At 54.4% G+C, this 22130-nt stretch overlaps 1 protein-coding gene across 1 annotated transcript; it reads right to left on the reverse strand.

The window, feature by feature from the left end:
• Positions 1 to 659: 659 nt before the first annotated feature.
• Positions 660 to 21489, reverse strand: Hid1 (HID1 domain containing). The gene is made up of 19 exons (XM_057773437.1): positions 21325 to 21489; positions 14593 to 14742; positions 13320 to 13490; positions 12660 to 12773; positions 12062 to 12168; positions 11747 to 11863; positions 9827 to 10049; positions 9607 to 9663; positions 8375 to 8515; positions 8101 to 8191; positions 7761 to 7912; positions 7561 to 7639; positions 5485 to 5649; positions 3558 to 3785; positions 3178 to 3284; positions 2632 to 2712; positions 2003 to 2094; positions 1701 to 1859; positions 660 to 1462 (listed from the first exon to the last, which is right to left on the reverse strand). Exons 1-19 carry the CDS (start codon positions 21388 to 21390, stop codon positions 1399 to 1401), a joined length of 2364 nt encoding a protein of 787 aa, XP_057629420.1. The 5' UTR covers positions 21391 to 21489; the 3' UTR covers positions 660 to 1398.
• Between the last annotated feature and the right edge of the window lie 641 nt (positions 21490 to 22130).

Genomic DNA, 22130 nt, shown 5'->3' on the forward strand with positions numbered 1-22130 from the left:
GTGAGGTCGACACCAGGTCTCTCTGTCTGGTCCACGGACAGAGACAGGAAGAGATGAGTCTAGGCTTGCAGGGCTCCGACCTCCACCCTTGGCCTGCACTGTCTTGGAACAGTCTCCAGGACATTTCTGCAACTTGCTCACTATGAATGGTCACTGCGGCCTCTGCTTGCCCAGTGCCCAGGCCTGGTCCCCTGAGCCACTGGGTGGGCCAGGAAGAAGGTGAGCAAGCCGGCAACACCAGCACCCCATCCATTTCTCTGAGCCGAGAACAAATATGTCCAGGGCGAGGCCCAAAGAGTGTGGCCCTGGCCCTGCAGCCAAAGCTCTGCCCTTTTCTGAAACTCCCCTGCTCCCATGAAGCCACACACTGTTAGGTCACACACTGTCAAACCAGGTCCTAGGCCCCTCAACACTTGTTCTGACTACCTGAGGTCATGCAAAGAACTTAGCCAGGCCTTTGGTCTCTCCTGTGTGGGCTTTACTCTGGGTTGCCATAGCCAAACCCTGGGTGACAGAGCCCAATCCTGCAGCCCCATGTCCCCCTCCCTGCAATGACAGTCAGAGAGCAAGAGGCCTCAGGGTTGCAGAGACCCCAACTGTGCTGAAATAAGCGCTCCAGTCAGGCACTACCCCCAACCCCAAGCACAGAGAGAGGCACAGAAAGAGGGACATTTTTATTGTGTAAGGTGGCAGGTGGACGATTGTGCAGAACAAAGATTGCATGACACAGGGGAGGCAGGGAGACCTAGAGGCCAGAACTGGCTGGCGGAGTCCCGCTTCCCCCACCACCCAGGCAGTAGGTAGGGCAGGGACACTGACATTCTTCAGGCCCCACCGGTCAGGCAACACCCGCCGACCCAAAGACAGGAACAGGGGACCCTCGACACCCCACTCCTAAAACACGCTCACCAGGCTGCATTCTAGGCTGCCAGCCCCAGCCTCCTTGGCCAGCAGCTCAGCCACCCTTTCCCCAGGGGCCCTGGCAGGGAGCGGGCCTGGGCCAGGAGTCTCCGGCTAGGTAGCCAGGACTTCCTTCACCATGACCAGGTGCCCCAAGGGACAGCATATGGCTCCTTTTTTGGGAAAACCTATTAGGGCACAGTGAGCTGGCAGCTTCCAGGAGCAGACACAAGGGCAGGTCTTGGAGGAGGAGCCAAGGTGGGCAAGGGCTCTGGCGGGGCTTGTATCTCCGGAGGCGAAAGGCTCCTAGGAGAACAGCCTAGAGGACAGAGACGCTCTCTCTTCACCCTGTTGTCTCCAGCCACAATGGGCACCTGGGACCTGCCAGCCAGGACCAACCAACCTACTTGCCCCTTGCCCTGATCATGGTCCTTTAGTTTGGGGAGCCCTGGGGTCTAGGACCAGCCCTCCTGGCCCTGTTCCCTCAGGTCCCCATCCTCACACCCGCTGGATCTCAAACAGCTTCACGTCGGTATCGTACCAGATGGGCGGGTCCACGTTCCTATAGAGGGAGTGGGCAGTCACCTTCTAGAAGGGAGTACCTTGGAGCAAAAGAGCTAGGTAGCTACAAGGCCCCCGCCCATCCTGATGCCCCCAGTCTGGATGAAGAGTGCCCACCCTCAATATTAGCCCCACTGTGGATGAGAGGAACCCAGAGCTAAATCCCCCCGTGGGTACTCCTCAGGGAGACAACCATCTCCACCCCAGGGTGTAACTTCCCGACCCCTCGCAAGGCCCACCTCAAATAGATGACACCCCACATGTAGGTGCGGAACCACATGGCAGTGCCCGAGTTCGCCTGGTACTTTCGGATGAGGATGGGGTGGGGTACAGGCAGAAGCCCCACTAGGGTGCCGTGTTGCAGGAACCTCAAGATCTCTGATTCATCTGTCAGGCCCCTAGAGAAAAAGGTGGGACCTCTAGAATGTTCCTGGAGACCGAACCCGGAACCCTGGGGCGTGTGCTCCCGTCACCTCCACCCCAAGCCTGGGCTGGCCCCTCTCCAGGGCCACCTAGGTTGGTACCCAGTTTCCAGACTCACTTGTCAATGCAGATCTTCTCTACCTGGGGCACCAGCACCTGCAGCAGGCGCATGATGGTCTGGAGCGGCAACTTCGACTTCCAGGACAGGATCTGTGAGAGCCACGCCCAGAGATAAGGGACAGGCTTGACCCTGACCCAGAGCCGCGGGCTCCCCAGGACAGGGAGTGTGATGCTGTGATCAACGGCCTGTGAAGGGGAACTGTTGCTAACAGAAAGAGCTCAGGCCAGGCCGTGCTGAGCAGTGCCCACAGGCCAGCTGCTGTGCCTCCTGCCTTCCGGAAGACCCCTTTAATCCTCACAGTGGCTGGATGGCGCGATCATAGGGATGGTTATTATCCCTGTCCACAGTCATCAGTGGGGCTCATAGGAAACACACAGGGAGCGGAAGCAATTTGGGGAGGAACAAGCAAGGGTGACTGACGAAAGAATCAGTCCTCTGGGCAACTGCTAAAAGGTCAGACGGAGGCAAGGAAGGACAGCTGGAAGGAATGTCCCTCAGCCTGGCTTCTAGACCAAATGTCTTTGGTCTCCTTACCCCAGTTTTTCCAGAGCTGGAGCTCGGACAGACCCTGCTCCATGCCGTCTACCCAAACCCCAGCTTCCAGATCCCCCAGCTGTGTCCCTCACCCAATCTGATGTCGGGTTCCACTGGCCACCGGTCGATGTGTTGGACAATCGCCGCTGCTCTTTCCATGTTTGGCTAGGCTCCTGGTTTCCCAGAAGGAATGGAAGTGACCAGGGAAGGAATGGGTACAGGGTGCAGTCATAGAGCAACAATGTGTCCCCCACTAACCCCACTACAGGGCTACAGGGAGATTGGACTAGGTCTAGTCCTGTACCCTTTGCCCTGAGCCCAAGGCCTGGCCTGGCCCAGCCCAGCCCAGTGACAGGTTTAGGGCCAGGAGCTGGCAGAGAGGGCAGGGTAAAGGCCGGACTCAGATAAAGCTGATGGGAGAGGAACCCGAAGGTCACAGGGCTTTGCTGTGACCAGTAAACAGGGAAGGTCGTAAAGGGCTCCTTCTCCCTGGTTCAGCAACGGCAGCCCTGATTCCCTTGTTCTAATACAGCAACTTCAGAATGTCCTGGCCTTGCCCGCGTCTACACTTCAGAGTTCAGAGAAAAAGTCAATGAAGTTATGCTCAAAACCATGCCCTAGGCATCCCCAATACCTACCCCCTCAGATGGGCTGCCTTCTACTGAGCTTGGCTGGGATTCGGGCTCTAGGGACCTCAAGGTACCATCCTCTGAGACCTGGGATTTCTCTGTCAGCTTGTCAATGCCTGGGTGGGACACGGGAGGGAGAGAGGAACACGCTACAGTGCCCCTTCTGACCCCAGAGGTCATCTCTGCCCTTCCCTCCCACAGCTGCCTTCAGCTCTGAGCCCTGTCAAGATACCTTTCCAGGCCACCCAATACTGCCATTCCCACAGGCTGTTGAATTCCTTTTTCCTCAGCTTCCTAGACAGGAATGACACCCCAGAGATCACACCCACTCCCTAACAATGCCATCTCCAGCCAAGTCCCACACTCTCCCACACTAAAAGCATCCAGACCTGGAGTGGCCACCAGGCTGGTCTTAAGGGTCCCCGGTTCTGCAGGGGCAGCAGGGCGGGAACCCTCCATGGAAGCGCCCTCCTGGGAACCAGCACGGGACAGGGGCTCCGGCGTCTTCCTCCGCCGCTGAAGTGCCTTGTGGATGGAGGGTGGGTCCGTGGGCAGGTTGGCCAGCTGGTGGAAGACGCCACGCTTACGAATGATGGCATAGACCAGGTTGGAATTGCCTGCGGGAGGAACACGTCTGGCCTCGCTCTGCTTCCCACTCTGCCTCTGGGATGGCTTCCAGGACCAGAGGGCAGTCTGTGAGACAGCAGGGTCTCCTCCCCAGGGATAAGAACCGGTACAGGGTGCCCAGAGCAGGATAGGCCTGGTGTCACTGGCCACCACGGATATGGAAGAGCCCCGAAAGTTAGGTTGTGGGGTGCCTGGTGTTAGACTGTGGGATGTCAAGAAATTAGGCTGTAGGACATACCAAGAAGTTAGGTATTAGGGAGCCTAAAAAGGGAGGAGGAGGAAGAGGAGGAGGAAGAGGAGGAGGAGGAAGAGGAGGGGAGAAAAAGGAGGAAGAGGAGAAGGAGGAGGAGGAAGAGGAGGAGGAGAAGAAGGGAGGAGGAGGAGGAGGAAAAGAAGGAAGAAGGAGGAGGAGGAGGGGAGGAGGAGGAAGAGGAAGAGGAAGAGGAAGAGGAAGAAGAAGAAGAAGAAGAAGAAGAAGAAGAAGAAGAAGAAGAAGAAGAAGAAGAAGAAGAAGAAGAAGAAGAAGAAGAAGAGAAGGGGTTTTTTTAGGTTGTTGGGATGCCCAGACGTTAGGCTGTGGGAAACAGCTCAGCCCCGAATTCCCTCAGTACCCTGATATCTTGAAATCCCCTTGCAGCCCAGCGCTAAGTGTGTGTCTTCTGGCATGAGAGGGGCAACCTGAACCCTACCATCTCTACATCAACCCAACATTAAATGTGTCACCCTCTCAGCACCGCAGAGAAGTCCAGGAAGATGCTGCTGTATGTGTTTGTCCTCTGTCATCTACCTACATTCCCACAGCTATCAGGGGGAGGTGTGAGGGCTTCCCAAAACCCTTGATGGCCCCGTCTACCTCTCCAGTCCTGTGTCGTACCATACTGCTTTCAGTTTAGCACCCATCCCAGGGCCTTTGGACATTCCCTTGCCATGCAATGCTTTTCTGCCCACCTCACGTTCATTCATCATTCACACACACACACACACACACACACACACATATATACACATATATATGTATATTGCAAATATTTGAGTTGCTAGATGCTGTGCCAAGTGCTTTTTTTGAGTTACTAATCCCCCCAATAATCTCTAAGAAGGAGCCTTTTTGGTTGTTTGATTTTGCTTGGTTTTGTTTTTTAAGACAGGGTTTCTCTGTTGTAACCCTGGCTGTTCTGGAACTCACTCTGTAGCCCAGACTTGCCTCGAATTCAGAGATCCACCTGCCTCTGCCTCCCGAGCACTGGGACTAAAGGTGTGTGCCCTGAGAGAGGGACTCACAGCGGTATCATTATGAGCATCCCACAAATGGGGACCGAGGCTCAGAGACGGCCACAGAGCACATGGGTGGCAAGGTCTGGCTTGCACCGGTGACCCCAGTAAGACATCTGTTGTGGCAGCCGGCAGGCTCTTGATGCTGAGTTTTCCAGGTACCCAAAGCTAAATGAACTCTTTGGGGTCGGGTTGTCAGCCTAAGGCCTCCCTCTGTGACTCCATGCTCCAGCTCTGAGCTCTAGGAGGGATGAGGAATACCTGCTTTGATTCCCTGCTGTGCTCCCTATGCCCGGGTGCACTTCAGGCACTCAGTAAGCGCGTACTGACGGATCCCTGGGATGGATGTTAAGCTAACAGGCAAGATTCATGGACCAGGACTTCCCCTAAGCCAAGCCAGGGGCTCAGGTCAGGCCTCACCATCAAACTGGTACTGGATAATATTGTTGAAGACCTCCAGGAGAAAGAAGACCAAGTGGTGGTTCTGGGACGCCGAAAAGAGGAACCAGGTGGTAGAGAAGGCCTCCAGCAGGTGCAGCAACTTGTTGGCAGTCACCATGGACAGGCTCTTGAGGTAGGGTGACACTGTAAAGGAGGGCCAGCCCTGAAAATCCCAGGCCAGGGCAGAACCGCTCACCTCAACAGATCCCCGCTGTCCCCAGCTACCTGCAGAGACCCCCACACTGTAAGGGAGGGCCAGCCCTGAAAATCCCAGGCCAGGGCAGAACCGCTCACCTCAACTGATCCCCACTGTCCCCAGCTGCCTGCAGAGCCCCCCCCCCCCGACAAAGACCGGCCTCCACCACCCCACAACCTCAAAGGCACACCCGGCTCATTTCTCCCAGGCATCTCCCCGATACAGAGGGAGGAAGGACAGGGACAAGGATGTAGATAAAGAACCTGGGGTTTAGAGAGGGCTATAAACCGAGCCCAAGTTCCCCAGCAATAAAATGACAGGGCCGGGGCGCTCACACGGGGTGTGACGCCATTCAGGAGTAACAGGTTGCTGCCATGAGATATGTATTCCTTGGGACAGCTTTGCGGGTGGGAACCAGAGAGGAGACCGCAGCTTGACCTGTGTGTGTCCTTGTCCCCTGCCTTTTCCCCTGGCTCTGCTGAAGGCCCCAGAGGGTGGGAACAGGGACTCACAGGTTGGTCACAAGGGCATTCTCAGAGCTGCCCTTGCTTGTTAGGCACTCGGTTAGGACTTGTGAAAACAGAATCGGTGGACCAACTAAGGGAAGGTACAGAGCTCATAACCCAGCTAGAGACCTCAGGACCCACGGTGCCACCCCGGACACTCGGGAGTTCAAACGGCAGTAGGGTCAGCATGCTAGTCTTCACTATCACCTGGGAAGAGAGCGCGACGAGGAATTATCTAGATCACGTTCATGTGTGGGCATGTCTGGGGGGGCGGGGCGGCGTCTTGACTGTTAATTAAAGTGGGAAGGCCCCCTACAAATGTGGGTGGCACCATTCCCTAAGCTGGGCCCTGAACAGTTAAGAGTAAGGAATCTAGCTGAGCCTATGCCGCCAGGCAGCAAGCAAGGGTCTGTCTCCCGGTTCCTGGCTGTGGATGTCATATGACTAGCTGCTTCAGTGCCTGCCTTGACTTCCCCGCAATGAAGAGCTGTGGAATTATAAGGCCAAATAAACACAAGGATCTTTGTTATGGCAACAGGAATGTAAATGGGATCTATCAAGGAACCACAGTGGCCAAGAGACATTCACGAAAGTCATTCCGCTCTAGCTACCCACCACGTAGGACCCCCAGCTAGCCTGAGCCCTCCTGCCTCCATTCCCATAGAGCAGCCTGCAGGCCCTGAAGATGTTGTTGATAGCCCCACATTGTAACTCCAACAGCCCAAACCTCTGCTACCCAATAGCTAGCCAGCAGCCATATGTGGCCATCCAATGTCTGCCACACAGCCATTGTCCACTGATATGTCCTGTGTGAACAGAGCACACACAAGACTTTGAAGACTGGATATGAAGAGAACATAAACTATCTCAATGGTTTTTATGGTTTCTTCATACATAAGAGGTGGTGTTTTGAGTTTAGAGGATTAGATAAAATGTATTCTAAAGCTTTTTAGAAATTTTATCTATTATTGTGGGCACGAATGTGTGTGTGTGTGTGTGTGTGTGTGTGTGTGTGAGAGAGAGAGAGAGAGAGAGAGAGAGAGAGAGAGAGAGAGAGAGAGAGAGAGAGAGAGAGGTCACAGGACAACTTGGTGGTGTCGATTCTCTCCTTCTGCTTTTACACCTCAACTTGCATGGCAAGAACTTTTATCCTCTGCTCCATTTCATAGACTCTGAAGCGTTTATCACCTGTCCCTGTTGCCTCTTATACTGTACAGGGAAAAAAAAATCAGCAGTAACCCGTGGCTGTCTTATTCCAGGCGATAAAGCCAGGCAGGGACCTGATAGCTGGTTGGCCTGTGGCCTAGCGCCACCTGCTGGTGATCTTGGGGAACTTAGGCTCTGGGCTCTTACCGTTGACCACAATGGTGAGCAGGCAGTCAAAGAGGGGTTGTAGCCGCTGGTGACCACTGGTAATGATCTTGTGGAATACCTATGCAGGGAGGGAGGGGGATGGCGTGAATGACCCACCATCTCCAGACTCGGCCAAGAAGAGAATGTCACCCCCAAGCCCCCAAGTCAGACCATGAACACACACACACACACACCCTTACCACTATGAGCAAATCTGCATGTGTGCCTGTGAAGACCGGGATGTCCATGGGCACGCGCACTGAGTAGGGCTTGTTCAGTCGGACCCCAAAGTTCCTCTCCCCACTCAGAAGCAGCAGGATGAAGACCCCAATGTGCATCAGGCCCACCCGAGCTGAGGCACACAACACAGGAGGGGAGGGGAGAACTCAGCAAAGACCCGTCTCCAGGGTCCAAGGGGGCCCCTTATGGAAGGTTAGGACACTAGGCTTGAGTTTCTGGGAGGCAGGACACACTGGCTGGACCCCACCCGAAACGAGACCCCATATCTACCCCGGGATCACAGGCCCAGTGTTGCCATACATTGATCTGCCCGGGCGTCGTTGAGAAAATAGAGGATAGGGACCAGGATATCCAGCACGTCACTGCTCTTCAGGACAAAGAAGAGGAATTTCTGGGAGTGAGAGAGGGGACAGGCAGGCTGGATCAGTGCCAGGACTGGCTCCGCCCCACCCTGTCCCACCTAGGCTGGGGAGACCCCCATGCTCTGCCAGTCCTTGGACCCTGTGGACCCCACTAAATCATCAGCTCCGTCCCTCCATGTCTGTCGCCCTCCAGTCGGCCAGAGCCCACTCACCTTGTTGAAATCGCAGAGTTTCCAGAAGAGAACCAGCAGTTCCTGATGGAACTGGATTTTCTTGGTGGAGTTGGGAAGGTAGGTCTGGAGCAGGGGGTTGGACAGCAGCCGAGCTATGCCCTTGAGGATGAACTGGAAGTCCTGGGGGACAGAACAGGGCTCCTTCCAGCCTAGCTCCCCCCAGCTCAGGATACCCCTGCAAATGCCTCCTCACTCTCCCATAACCTTACAATCTCCAATCGAGGGGCCCAGGTTTGGACATTACTGCTAGCATCCCAGAAAACCAAGCCTCTGCCTTCCCTCCAGCAAGTCAGAGGACCCCCCTACGCAAGGTTGAAGCTCCCGGTAACCCCCAGATGGACCTCTGAACCAGGCTCCCTGACCACCTGGATTCCTTGTTGACAGGGACTATCCTTTGCCCCTCCCCCCAGCACCTCCAGCCCCTTCCCCATCACACACAAGAAGTGCTCCCCAGTTCTCATAGAGCTCTCATTTACTGGGCACACCCACATGCTGGGGGGTGGGGAGGGGGCTGGCTCAGCTATGGTCCCTCACTGTGTATCTGCAGAAGTTAGAATCCCAGGAACTGTGGCTCCTCCCCTCTCCTTGAGTCTGCCTGGACGTTAAAGCCACCTCTGAACCCCAACATTATAGCAACCCCCCACTTTGGGAAGCCACCTTGGTTACCGTGACGCATTTGGGGCCTGAGCCCTTTATTTTCTTTCCTTCTTCCATTTATTTACTTGTTTTTGTTTATGTTTTTGGCTGTTCTGGGACTTGCTTTGTAGACCAGGCTGGCCTTGAACACAGAGATCCGCCTGTCTCTCAAGTACTAGGATTAAAGACAAGTGCTGCTACACCCGGTTTATTTATTTACTTTTAAAGACAGGATCTCCTGTAGTCCAGGCTAGCCAAGAATGACTCTAAACTTTTAAGCCTCCTGCCTCCACTTCCCAGATTCTGACATTACAGTCACTCACCACCACATCCTGGTTGTGTGGTGCTGGGGATGGAGGGAGGGTTTTGTGGATGCCAGGCAAGTGCTCTACCAACTGAGCCACACAGCCCCAACTCCCACCAGCCCTTTCTGCGCCTCAAAATCTCCCAAACATTGCCATCACTATTTTACTTCAGGTGAGAATGTTCTTTCATGCAGAGGGACAGGACTCCTCTATCCCCACAGCCACTGCAGAAGGTGGGCAGTTAGAGTTCTCCAGCTATGCCCGGCTCACCTCCTCACGATGAATCCGGGACAGATAGTTCACAAACAGGTTTTCAGGCCCTGGAGGCTGCCAAGGGGAGGAGCTATGGTGAGCAGATGCTCCACTCTGGTGAGCCTGGGTAGCAGCAGTTGAACGCCCCCAGGGCCCCTCCCATGGTGTGCCTCTTGCCCAGGACCTCTGCTAAAAGAGATACCATCTGCCCACAGCCATCTCTCCATCCCGTCCTTACATCAGCATCGTCCATAGCAGTGCCCGTGGTGGTGCCATCCACAGTGGGCGTGGTGCTGGTAGCACTGTCATGGTCCAAGGTGACAATAAGCACCTGAGCGGCCTCCTCCACCAAGGGCTCCCGGTAGTCCGAAAAGAGCAGGTGGTTGTAGGGGATGCCGTAGCCCACAGGGTCGTAGGCACACACGGTGTTGAGGAGCGAAGTGAAGAGAGGCAGTGCGTGTCTGCAGGGGAGAGCGGAGCAGAGCTACAGGGATGCTCCCCTGGGCCTGCCTCTCCGGCCACAGAAGGAGCTGCTGGGCTACTGGGCTGCAGGCTGGGACCAGGGAGGCAGTAGTGTCCCTTAGTCCCTTCCTGAGTAGAAAAGACCCTCCCTGTCCATGCATGGAGCTGACCCTGACCAGGGCCAGACTGGGCCAAGAGCAGAGAAATCTACCAGGGTGAGGGACTCCTTGTGGAGAGCATGCTCACAACCTTCTCAGTGCTCAGGGGCTTTAGACAAGCAGTTAGAAGAGCAGGGGAACACAGCTTCCCCTTGGGGAGCAGGACCCAGTTCCATTCCCCAGCTCCCGGGCCACGGAATGATGTGAACTGGGTCCAGAAGATGCCAGCGTTCAGGGTCCTCATCTTATAGATGAGGAGACTGAGAGCCAGCAGTTAAACGAGCAACAAAGAGTGGCCGTTTGTCTGACGCAGCCATGAGGAGAAACTCTGGCCAGCCTCTCTGTGACTGGGTGGGAGCCCTCCTCTTCTGGGGATAAAAAGAAATCCAGCAGGAAGCCCTCAAAACACAGAGGAGGCCAGTCATGCTATGCAGGGATCAGAGTCCAGAAGCAGGAAGGTTAAAAGTTTCAGAATGCCAGCACCTGAACCAGCATCACAGCCACCTAGAGCTGGGCATGCCCAGCTGGAGTGCGTGTTTCAAATACCGTGTCCCACGGATGACTGTGTGACACCCACTTGTACTGGTAAGTGTCCCCATACTCCTTGAGTGCCCCCTCCTGGTCCAGACCTCTCCATTCATCAGGACGGTCCTCAGACCCTCTTCTCCACCCCCTGACCCAAAGGACAGCCACAGGCCCCATGTGGCTGGCTGCTGAGTACTATTGAGTGGTTGGTCCTGATGAAGCACACGGGAAGTACAAACTACACACCGGAGATGGGGAAAGAAGCATGAGCGAAGGAAACGCGGATGATCTCCATAGTTCTATAAACTCATTGCAAACATAGTGCTCACTTTTTAAAACACACTTGAGTTCAATAAAATATACAAATTAATTTCCTTTCTTTTTGCTTTTGGGACAGGATCTTATGTACCCCAGCCTAGCCTAAAACTCACTAGTAGCCAGTGATGACCCTAAACTTATTACTTCTTCTGCCTCCACCTCTGGAGTGCTGGGATTAGAGTTGTGCACCACCACACCCAGTTCACACCCAGTTCACGTGGTGCTGGTGGTCAAACCCAGGACTGCGTGCACACTAGGCAAGTACTCTACACACAGAGACACTTATCAAGCTATTCACTTTCTATTTGTAATGAACAACGTGATTCCAGATGAAAGACCTGGAGCCGGGTAGTGGTGGCGCACGCCTTTAATCCTAACACTCGGGAGGCAGAGGCAGGTAGAGCTCTGTGAGTTCGAGGACAGCCTGGTCTACAAAGCAAGTTCCAGGCCAGCCTGTTACACAGAGAAACTCTGTCTCGAAAAAGAAAAAGAAAAGAGAAAAGAAGAAAAACAGCTAGGAGACCTGGACCTGGGCCACCCAAGGGCCCCCAGAAGGTTTGGGGCCTTGATGGTTCAAGGGTGTAGCTAAATTATTATTTCATGCCACCAGGGGGCAGCACATCTCCTCAAATAAAGCCAACAGGGCTTAACTCATGAGTGCCTAGGCAAGACTTTAAAGGCATGCCGTCCCTCACCTGTTTTCTGTGGAACAAAAGAACTGAACCCAGGGGTTGGGGCTGCCACTTTCTGGAGATGGCGGCAGGTACATGGCCTCTGAGAAGCATGTCAGCAGCAGCTTCAGCAGCTCCATCCTGCAGGAAGGACCAGAAAGGGTGCATTAGGACCCATCTCCCTCTAGGAGGGAGCTGCCAACCCTGCCCACCACCCTGGCCAAGGACCATGGAAGAAACGACCCCTGTTCCCGAGGTTGGATGGTAAGTCGGCTCAGTCTTCTTAGAAGACCTGTGGGTCTCAGAGCTATGCAAAGACCCAGCCCAGGTCCAGCTCACCGGTTCATGTCATGGATGTAGTTGGGCTGTGGGGAATGAGCAAAGCCCACCCCAGCCTCCCAGATGTATTCACAGCTGTCCAGGGAATGGACATCTTCTGCTGAGTCCTGGGAAGAGGGAGGGCACAAAACAACAGCCACATGACGCATGCCCGGAGGACCCAAGTTTCCCACTGTCCCTAGTTGCACAACATACCCCAGTATTCTCCTAAAGACAGCCCCCCACTAGGCCCCAGGTCCTAATGTACAAGGAGAGAAACAAATGTGGTTGGATTTTTTAAAATGTTCACTTTTCTTCAGTCTTATATTGGTAATTTTACTTGCTGAGTCCAGTCTGAGACAGGAAAGAGGGAGGGGAAGATTAGGGGGATGGGGTGTGGCAGGCTGGGGGGAGGGGCTTTCCTGGTTCTAGCCCTGCACCCCTCCCACCTCAGGTAGAGAGGACAACAGGTGCCTTGCACAGCTGGACACCAGCTGGCTCCTCTCCAGCTGTACCACCCCTACCCCACCCAGGAGACAGACCTAACAGCCTTGCTCTCTGAGCCACCCCTCTATCTCCTGGCCTCAAGAGCCCAGGAGGCGATGTCATGGTGTCTCACCACGTTGTTCCTCCGGTGGCTCTGCACGGTGAAGTCTGGGCAGAAGAGCAAGTCAGCGATGGCCAGGAGCAAGGACTCGGCCAAGGGGCGAGCGTTCTCATCCTCTTCCTCCCCCTGCAAGAGATACAGGCTGCTCAGTAGAGGCTGGCCAAGAAGAGGTGGTCCCAGGGTTCCAGGGTGTAGAGGAAAGGGACCGGGTCTGCGCAGACATACGTAGATGGACGAGGGAAGAAAAGGAAATGAATTCCTGCTTATCCCAAACCTTCCTTAGCCAGAAGAGAGCAGAACAAAGACAGGAATTGGGGAACAGTGAGGAAATCTCCCAGGCACCAAGCTCAAGTGTTGCAGCCCTCTTGGAAATCATGGGGGCTCAACCCTTGGCACTTGCCTGGAGATAAGGGCAGAACAGCTGGGGTCTGGGAGAAGACAAGAAATATGGTCCCTCTGGACCTTCTAACGACAGGCACTGGGTCCTATCCCTGCACCCCGCTCCAGGATATAGGGAGCAAAGGCCTCTTGGGAGGGAAACTGAGGGCCTGAAAAGCTGGTCCTGGCTCCTTCCTCCTCGCGGCACCCTGCCCCAGTCCCCAGCCCTACACTTCCTCAACAGCAAGTGGTCCTGCCTGGGTCCTCCCCTCCTCCCTGGCCAGGCCCACAGACCCCTCCACGCCCTGCCCCGGGCACTGTGGACCAGAAGAAGCCCCTCCAGTCGGGGTCCTCGAAGATGTAAGGCAGCACTCGGGTGAGCAGCCGGCTGCAGTTCAGGACCACCTGCTTCTCCTTCTCGGAGTGGCAGCCACTCTCTGCTCCTTGTACCAGCTTCTCCACAGCCTGCGGGCACAGAGCAAGGGAAGAACATGTGAAGAGACCCTTTGGGTGCAGGCCACCCAGGCTGCAGAGGTCAGCTAGTTCATGGGGATTGAGATGTGGTTAAAACGCAAGCCTTGAATCTCAGCACTCGGGAGGCAGAGGCAGGTGAATCTCTGTGAGTTCGAGGCCAGCCTGGTCTACATAGCGAGTTCCAGGACAGCCAGGGCTACACAGAGAAACCCTGTCTCAACAAACAAACAAACAAAAAAAAAACAGCCCAGAGCATCAGGATAGCAGAGTTCAGTCCCCTGGGTGACTGAGACCTCATCTGCAGCACCCCTCACTTGAAGAGTATGTACCCACACTTGGGTACACCTTATTTTCTTCTGAGAGCCTCTTTTGCTCCTAATCCTTTTGTTTAACCCCATATAGAAGAGCCTTTTTAAAAAAATTTTTAAAAAGGACTGGGGCTGGAGAGGTGACTGTGAGGTTAAGAATATGTGTTGTTTACGCAGATATGGAGGTGCACACCTTTAAGCCCAGCACTCAGGAGGCAGAGGCAGGTGGCTCTTTATGAGTTCAAGGCCACACAGTGAGTTCTAGCACAGCTAGGGCTATGTAGAGAAACCACAAAACAAAACAAACCTCACCTGTCCTCACAGAGGACCCAGGTTCAGTTCCCAGCACCTATAATGGTGGCACACAACCACCCATGACTCCAGTTCCAGGGGATCCAGTTCCTTCTTCTGATCTCCACAGGCATTACACATGCATACAAAACACATACATACATCAGGCAAAACACTCAAACACATAAAGTAAAATAAATACATCTAATTTTTTTTAAATTTGTAATAGAGGAAAATAACAACAGCACCTTATGGAAAAGCAAAATGAACTAGTGTATGAAAAGTACCGGTCAAGGCAGGACAAAGCGCTCCTCCACGGTGGCCATGATTACTTTCCCCTCGACCCTACCAAGGAGAACTCGAGGCAAAGAGACTAGACCGCTAAGACCTGGGGATGGCGTATTCCGAATGTGTGCCCTGTCTTTCTGCAGACTGGGTCACTCGGCCACCCTGGGGAAGAGGGAAGCAGCAGTAAGGAGCCAGACAGCCCTTACCTTGTAGCACAAGGTGGCCAGGTTAGAGGGTGACTCCTCTCGCACAGCCCGGATCTCTGCCGCTGGCACCAATGCAAAGACGTCCTGCACCGAGGTGGCTGTGTCTGCCCAAAACTGGTCCCAAAACGCATCATCGGTAGCTTCCACAGGCTACAGGGGAATCCAGTATCCACAGTTACACAGCCCCTTCCCCATAGCTCCAGACAAACTCCTGGCAGGAGACCACAACCGCTACCCTCCGTCCCAGTCAGCACCCAGGAGCCTCCCAATCTAGAGGAAGAGCTTTTTCAGCTGCCACAAGACGGGGGTCAGCGGTGAGATAAGTGCGCGTGGTCAAGGGTCAGCTGAAACCATCCGAGTCCCCAAGGGTTTGTGTATCCCTGGCTAAGTTCGCATTCTCCCATGAAAGAGAAGCTGACATTCTCATCGGGCCATATCCTAAGGCCACACCAGGAGGTCAAGCTTCTAGAAGCCAGACCAGGGCTGCCCCCAAAGGAAGATAACAAAGGACACAAGCACTCCATTTAGTCACCAATGCTGTCCTCTTCAGCACATCTACCAAACGCCCAGCTCACTGACCCCTCCCCATATGCCCCTCTCAGCACCCACTGCTGATCCATGCTGCAGGTCCGGTCACTTTCTGGGAGCTCCGGCCTCCAATGCTACCCCTCTTGGTGCTGTTTGTACAATGGTGCCCGACCCCAGGCACCAAAGCAAACGGCCAAAGTCACATAAAGGCCTTTGGGGTTCCCACCGCCTGCTGGATGGAGTCTAAACATCAGCTCAACTCTGTTGATAGAGGGCTTGTGCAGCGTGCACACAGTTCCGGAGTGAATCTGTGCACACATCATGGCACTGCACACAGCATTGGGGGTGAGAGCCTGTACTCCCAGCACTTTGAAGATTAGAAGTAGCCGGGCGGTGGTGGCGCACGCCTTTAATCCCAGCACTCGGGAGGCAGAGGCAGGCGGATCTCTGTGAGTTCTAGACCAGCCTGGTCTACAAGTGCTAGGTCCAGGACAGGCTCCAAAACCACAGAGAAACCCTGCCTCGAAAAAGAAAAAAAAAAAAAAAAAAAAAAGATTAGAAGTTCAAGACCATCCTCAATTATGTAGTGAGTTCAAGAACAGCTTGAGATTCAACAGACCACGTCTCAAAACAGCACACATGGAACTGGAGAGATGGTTCAGAAGTTAAGAAAACTGGCTATTCTTCCAGAGGTCTTGAGTTCAAGTCCCAGCAACCACACGAAACCACCTATAGTGGGATCTGGTGCCCTCTTCTGGTGTAAGGGTGTACATGCAGACAGAGCACTCAAACATAAACTAAGTAAGTTTTTAAAAAAGCACACACAAGTCAGGCAGTGGTGGTGCATACCTTTAATCTCAACACTCAGGAGGCAGAGATAGGCAGAGCTCTGTGAGTTCAAGGCCAGTCTCATCTACAGAGAGATTTCCAGGACAGCCAGCACTATACAGAGAAAACCAAACTAGGGCTTTTGCTCAGGCTGTCCCCATTTCCCATTATAATCTTCTCATTTCAACAATAATTACAAAGTCCTACAGGCTTGGGGCCTGACAGATGACTCATTTGGTAAAGGGACCTGCCACCAAGCTTGATGACATGAATATTGAACTCAGGATCTACCTTATCCAAAGGAGTAAACCAGCTCCCACAGGCTGTCCCCTGACCTCCACACACACATGTGACACTTTGCACAAATGTAAACCTGCCCCCCCACAAGTGTTTTGTTGTTGTTGTTTATTTTGACATATCAGGTGTAGTGGTGCACACCTTTAATTCCAGCACAAGGGAGACAGAGGAAGGTGGATCTCTATGAGTTTGAGGGCAGCCTGGTCTACACAGTGAGTTCCAGGACAGCCAGAGCTACATAGTCAGACCCTATCTCAAGAACGAACAAAAGATAATAAACAAAGTCCTAAAGATCCTATTGAGATAAGCACATATATGACCATGGGAGCTGGAGATGGCTCAGAGGTTAAGAGTGCGTGCTGCTCTTCCTTCAGATTCAGGTACAGGGAACTTCAGCTCCGGGAGAGCAAGATCTGACGCCCTCTTCTGGCCTCTGTAGGCACATGCACATTTGTGGCAGACACACAAAGAAATACAAATAAATAAAAACAAAAATTTTGAACATAAAACTTGTGGTCTTTGAATTATATAGACAGTCATACAAGTAAAAGACCAAGGCAACCAATTTAGATGATAAATTTCATATCTAGAACCTCCCTCCCGTGCTGATGATGCAGACTGGCATCATCTGACAGGCGGGAACCTCAAGCTGGGCATAGTGATGCATCCTCTTAAAACCAACACTCTCGGGAGGCAGAGGCAGTTGGATCTCTGAGTTCGAGGCCAGCCTGGTCTACATAGTAACTTCCAGGACAACTACACAGAGAAACCCTGTCTCAAAAAAGCCAAAAGAATAAAAAAAAAAAAAGAAAAAAAAAGAAAATTCCTCCATAAGATTGGGTTATAGGCAGGCTTATAGGACATTTTCTTTTTTAGTGGCTGATGAGGGAGGGTCTAGCCCAGCTATCTCTGGGTTGGTGATCCTAGGTTCTATAAGAAAACAAGCTGAGCAAGCCATTGGGAGCAAGCCAGAAAGCAGCACCCTCTCCATGGCTCCTGCCTCCAGGTTCCTGCCCTGCCTGGGTTCCTGCCCTGATTTTCTTTGATGGTTAACTGGGATGTGGAAGTGTAAACCACATAAACCCTTTCCTCCCCAAGCTGCTTTGGTCATGGTGTTTCATCTCTGTGTACAGGCATGCTCCCACCGGGGAACCTCCAGTCCCAAACTCTAGTCATCACATTCTTTTGTCTGTTTGTGTTTCCAGACAGGGTTTCTCTGTGTAGCCCTGGTTGTCCCTGAACTCACTCTGTAGACCAGGCTGCCCTCTTACAGAGATCCACCTGCTTCTGCCTCCCAGGTGCTGGGACTCAAGGCCTGTGCCATCACCACCTGGCTACGTCATCACATTCTTGACTCAGGTCTAGATGTGCCTGCCTGGCAGCCCTTTGTCCCTGTCCTTGCTGCTGAGGCGGGTGCTGACAAGGCTGAGTGCCAGGGGGCTGCCCAAACCCGAGGCTGGGGAATGCACACTTCACCAAAGTGCCCACTCCCTGAACAAAAGTCCCCCCACTCCACTCCGGAGCCCTAGGTAACTCCTGGCTGCAGCCTGTCTCAGAACTGGTAGAGCAAGTTAGCTGGAGGTAAACAAAGGCTTAGGGAGAGGCCCTGGAGGTGGGGTTTGCTGGACCTCAGCTCTACAGCCATCTGATACCCATGGGGGCTGGCAGGAGCTGGGGACCCCAGTCATAGTGGCCTGGAGCCAGTGGAATGAGAAGTCGCCCTCAGAAGGCCTGTGGAGCTCCCACCATTGGAAGCCCCTCTGGAAATCTGCCAACTCTAATACCCAACCCACCTCCCAGGTAGTTACCACCCTTAAAGAGGCAGAAGCCCAGCTAAGCACAGCTAGGCATGACCTCTGGCCTTGTTCATTAGGTAAGCATCACCTAGGGACTGAAATCCAAATGAGACTTAAGAGGGGCCTTAGAGGCTGAACCCAGAAGAGGGGAAACCCTTCAGAAACGAGCACGTGTCTTCCTGCCCACCCCACCTTCTTCATGTAGCCAGGGCTAGCCTGGAATTCTCTGTGTAGACCAGGCTGGCCTTACAATCATAATCCTCCAGCCTCAACCCCCAAGTGCTGGGATCACACCACACCTGGCTGTGGAAGTCAAAACGCCACCCCTTCACAACCTCTCCTTACAGAGACTGAACATAGGACCTCATGATCGCTAATCTCAGTCTGCGTCTCCTCCTGTGATCCCACTGTGCCTTAGGCATTTGCATTGGTTGAGGGAACCAGATACAGCTTTTAAAAAATTATTTTATTTATGAGTATGTGTGTTTCTGTGTGTATGCACACGTGTGGGGGCACGAACAGAGGCCAGAAGAAGGTGTTGGGTCTCCCAGAGCTGGAGCCATAGGGAGTTATGAGCCACCCACATGGGTGCCGTGAACTGCTCTTCATCTTAAAGAGTAGTGAGCCCTCTTAACCACTGAGCCATCTCCCCAGTCCCCAGCTGAGGCTTCAATAATCTCCTTCTGGGGAGGGGGTGGCAAGCAGCAAAACCAGCTGTGATCTACTTGGATGAGGACGATCTGTCCTGACAGGTGATCAAAGCATTCTAGGCACACACGTGTGTGCATGTGAACATGTGCCTATCAGCTCTGACCCTGGCCTGCAGCAGAGCATTCTCAGATAGGCAGGATATTGGGGTGGGGGAATCTCTGATCTTGTAACGCCCCACTCTTAGGTCCCAGCCAAGAAAGGAGACAGGAAACACAGCCAATGTGGCTGGCCTCAGAGTTATAGCTAAGCCCAGTGGCGGCCCAGGGCTGGCCAACAGGGCAGGAAGAAAACAGGATGCGGGGCAGGAAGGCAGGGAAGGCTGACCGGCAAGCACTCACACCCGAGCGCTCAGGCCAGGCTACAGGAAAGAGTCCACTGTCCTCTGCCCAAAGCACAGCCTCTGAGGGCCTGGAAGTGAGGTCGTTCTGAGGTCAACACACCTGAAGCACCTCGCAGATTCTGAGTGCAGGTCCAGGAAGACCATCACGGATTCTTGAATCCCAGCTGCCCAAAGCTCACCACCGCAAAGAGTCCAAGGTCTTGGCCCCCTCCCACCTGTGAGAGTTCCACGTTTACATGAAAGCCCATGGCCTGGTGAGATGGCTCAGCTGTGAGGGTTCTTGGTAAAAACACTTAGGAAAGGCACTTTATGCTTGCTGATAGGCAAGTCTAAGAACCTAAATCCAACCCTTAGCGTCTGCGTGGTGAGAGAAGAGAGCTGACTCCCACAGGTTGTCCTCTGACCGCCACACATATAACACAGTGTACATATATACACACGTATACACACACATATACCCCAAAATAAATAAAAATAAATAATATAAATTGAAAAGGAGGAAGAAGGGGTGGGAGAGGTGGAAGAAAAGGAGGAGGAGGAGGAAGGGGAAGAGGGGAAGAGGGAGAGGGAGGGGGAAGAAGAAGTGGGAGAAACCCAGACTAGGTCCCCAGCCTACTCTAGGCTCTGGTCCAAGCAACTGACTCCTTTCTGCTAAGAACAGACCATCTAATCCAGGAAGAGACACGGATGCAATATTCGGGGGAGGGTGCCAAAGCAGGTCACTGCCCACCTTCCTAGATCTGTCCGAGTTCATCCTGCTCCCAAGGGACCTGCGGAGCCCACCACACCTTCCAGCGAGGCAGAAAACATGGGAGACACCCTCCTCCTTCCCTGTCACCCTCCGCTGTGCGAGGTGCCCCACACTGCCCTCCTCTGCTGCCCACAGACCTAGAGTCTTATCTCTGAGGTTCTGGAACAAGTCACAGGGAGCAAAAAGAAGTTCTGGTTTGCATCAGGGGCCTCTCGGCTGGAAATGGGCTCTCTGGACAGAAGCCCTGGCGTTTCGTTTTTCAGCCCCTGACCTTTCCAAGGTGGGCAGGAGAGTGTGGGAGCAGAGGTCGGCCCTCTGAGGCTGTGACTGGTTGGCCGTGGGAAGATGGTTTCCCTGATCTCACTCAAACTGGCCAAGAACAATATAGAGCTCAGAGAACAGCAGGGTGGGGGTGGGGTTCCAGATGGCAGGAGGTCCAGAGCCCTTTGACAGCCAGTCCCCTGTCCCCCAGGGGCATGGCTGGCTCTCTCCATGATCATAGCAGCCTGGTTCTGGCAATAAGGAGTAAGGGGAGGACAAGGAAGGAGCCCGCTTGTTCGTTCCCAGCTGCCCAGACTCGAAATAACCGCAGAAGGGCTTCCCACACCATTGCTGGGTCAAGAGGTGTGTGGTGGAGATAAGAGGAGGAGGAGGCTTCTGTGACACTTGTGGACTCAGGGGGAAATGAGTGAGCATGGATTGGACTGGAGGTACCTACGGCTCCCTCTCCAACAGACTAAAGGCAATCTGGGAGTCCCTCCTCATGCGCGAACCCGGAATCTCCATTTCGGGTACCAGAAACCACAGTCAATCAGCACCACCGGGGCCTGGAGAAGCCCCTGGAGCATCCCTAGCTGGAAAGCGGGTTTCCCTAGGCCTGAGGACAGCTCCTCTTACCCTGCTGCCGCCGCCTGCCACTCTGTGAGCTCCCAGGAAGACCTGGGCCTTCCCTGCCCGCAGGCATCAACCAGGGCCCAGAGAGGCCGCCGCTGCCACCGCGCACCAGCTGTTTTCCCCGACCCCGGCAGGCGCCGGCCCGGCTTTGTTTGCATTGAGTCAGCCCGGGCTCGTGCGTCCGGGACCGTGGGCACTGAGGGCAGGGAGGAGAGCAGGGCGATGGATGGGTAGGTGGGAGCGGGAAGCTGGCTGGTTATGCGAGGCTGCCGGCACTGGGGGGCGGGACAGGGGGCGGATAACGTTGTCGCCGCCGGCTTTAGGAGTAGGCACACGTCAGCCTAAGGTGGCAGCAGCAATGCCCGGGAGAGTGTTCCCAGGGGAGAGGAGGCTCAGGGTGGGCTCCCAGAGGTAGAGATGGAGCCCTGAGGTACAGAGGGAAGATCTCGTTCCGGCGCTAGTCTCAGCATCCCCCTCTGGACTAGCTGGTCACCCTACGCTCGAGTGAGCCAAGTTCACCCAGCCCCCGTCATTGCCCTGCCCCCAAGCCGGGCAGGTGGATGAAGAGGCTGGGCCCCCGGGCGCACCTGAGTCTTGGTGGTCAGCTGGATCACCGCCTTCCGGAAGTTCAGCTTGGAGTCTGCGGACCCCATGTCGATGGAGCCCGCTCCGGCCCAGCCCCGGGTTCCGACTTTGTCGCGGACTCGGGCTCTGGCTCCAGCTCCGCGGCCCCAGCTGCTCTCGGAGGAGCGGAGCTGCGAACCCCGCCCGCCGCCGGCGTCGGCCCCGCCCCTTGTAGCCCCGCCCTTAGGTCCGCCCCCACGAGGCCCCGCCCCCGCACCTGCCGTTTATTCCTCCAGAGAAGTCCAGAGTTCTCTGTGGAACCCAAATCCTGGTCCTTCGGCCCTTCGTTCTACAACCGAGTGTTATTCCCCATTCCACCTCTCTCTTCTGTCCATTAGTCCCGAAGACCGAAATCCTCCTGGCATCTCATCCCCTGCCTCCCACTTTGACTCTTCATTCCCTTTCTGTTCTGGGGCCTGTAGTCTCTCCGCCAGCCATCTCTACCTGACTTTCCCGCTTCCCTACTGTTGTTGTTATCGGAACATTTGTTTTTTGGTTTTGGGGGGTTTTGTTTGTTTGTTTCTCTTTCTGATCTGTCCAACCCATGGGTCCAGCCCTGCAGTTACTCTAACCACAGCTGCGGGCTTAGCCCTTGCTTGTGTGGAAGGAGGGGCTGACTCAGTGCCTGATCTGGGAAGGCGGTTCCACACCTCGCTGGCAGCGTTCCATCCCTTGGGTCTTGATCCTTCTGGTCCCCTGACCTCCCTGGGAGCTCCTTGAAGTGCAGAGGAGCTGGCATACGACGCTGTGTCCCAGGAGGACCACATCA

The sequence above is a fragment of the Chionomys nivalis genome, chromosome 7, assembly GCF_950005125.1.
Source record: "Chionomys nivalis chromosome 7, mChiNiv1.1, whole genome shotgun sequence".
NCBI classification, from domain to species: domain Eukaryota; kingdom Metazoa; phylum Chordata; class Mammalia; order Rodentia; family Cricetidae; genus Chionomys; species Chionomys nivalis.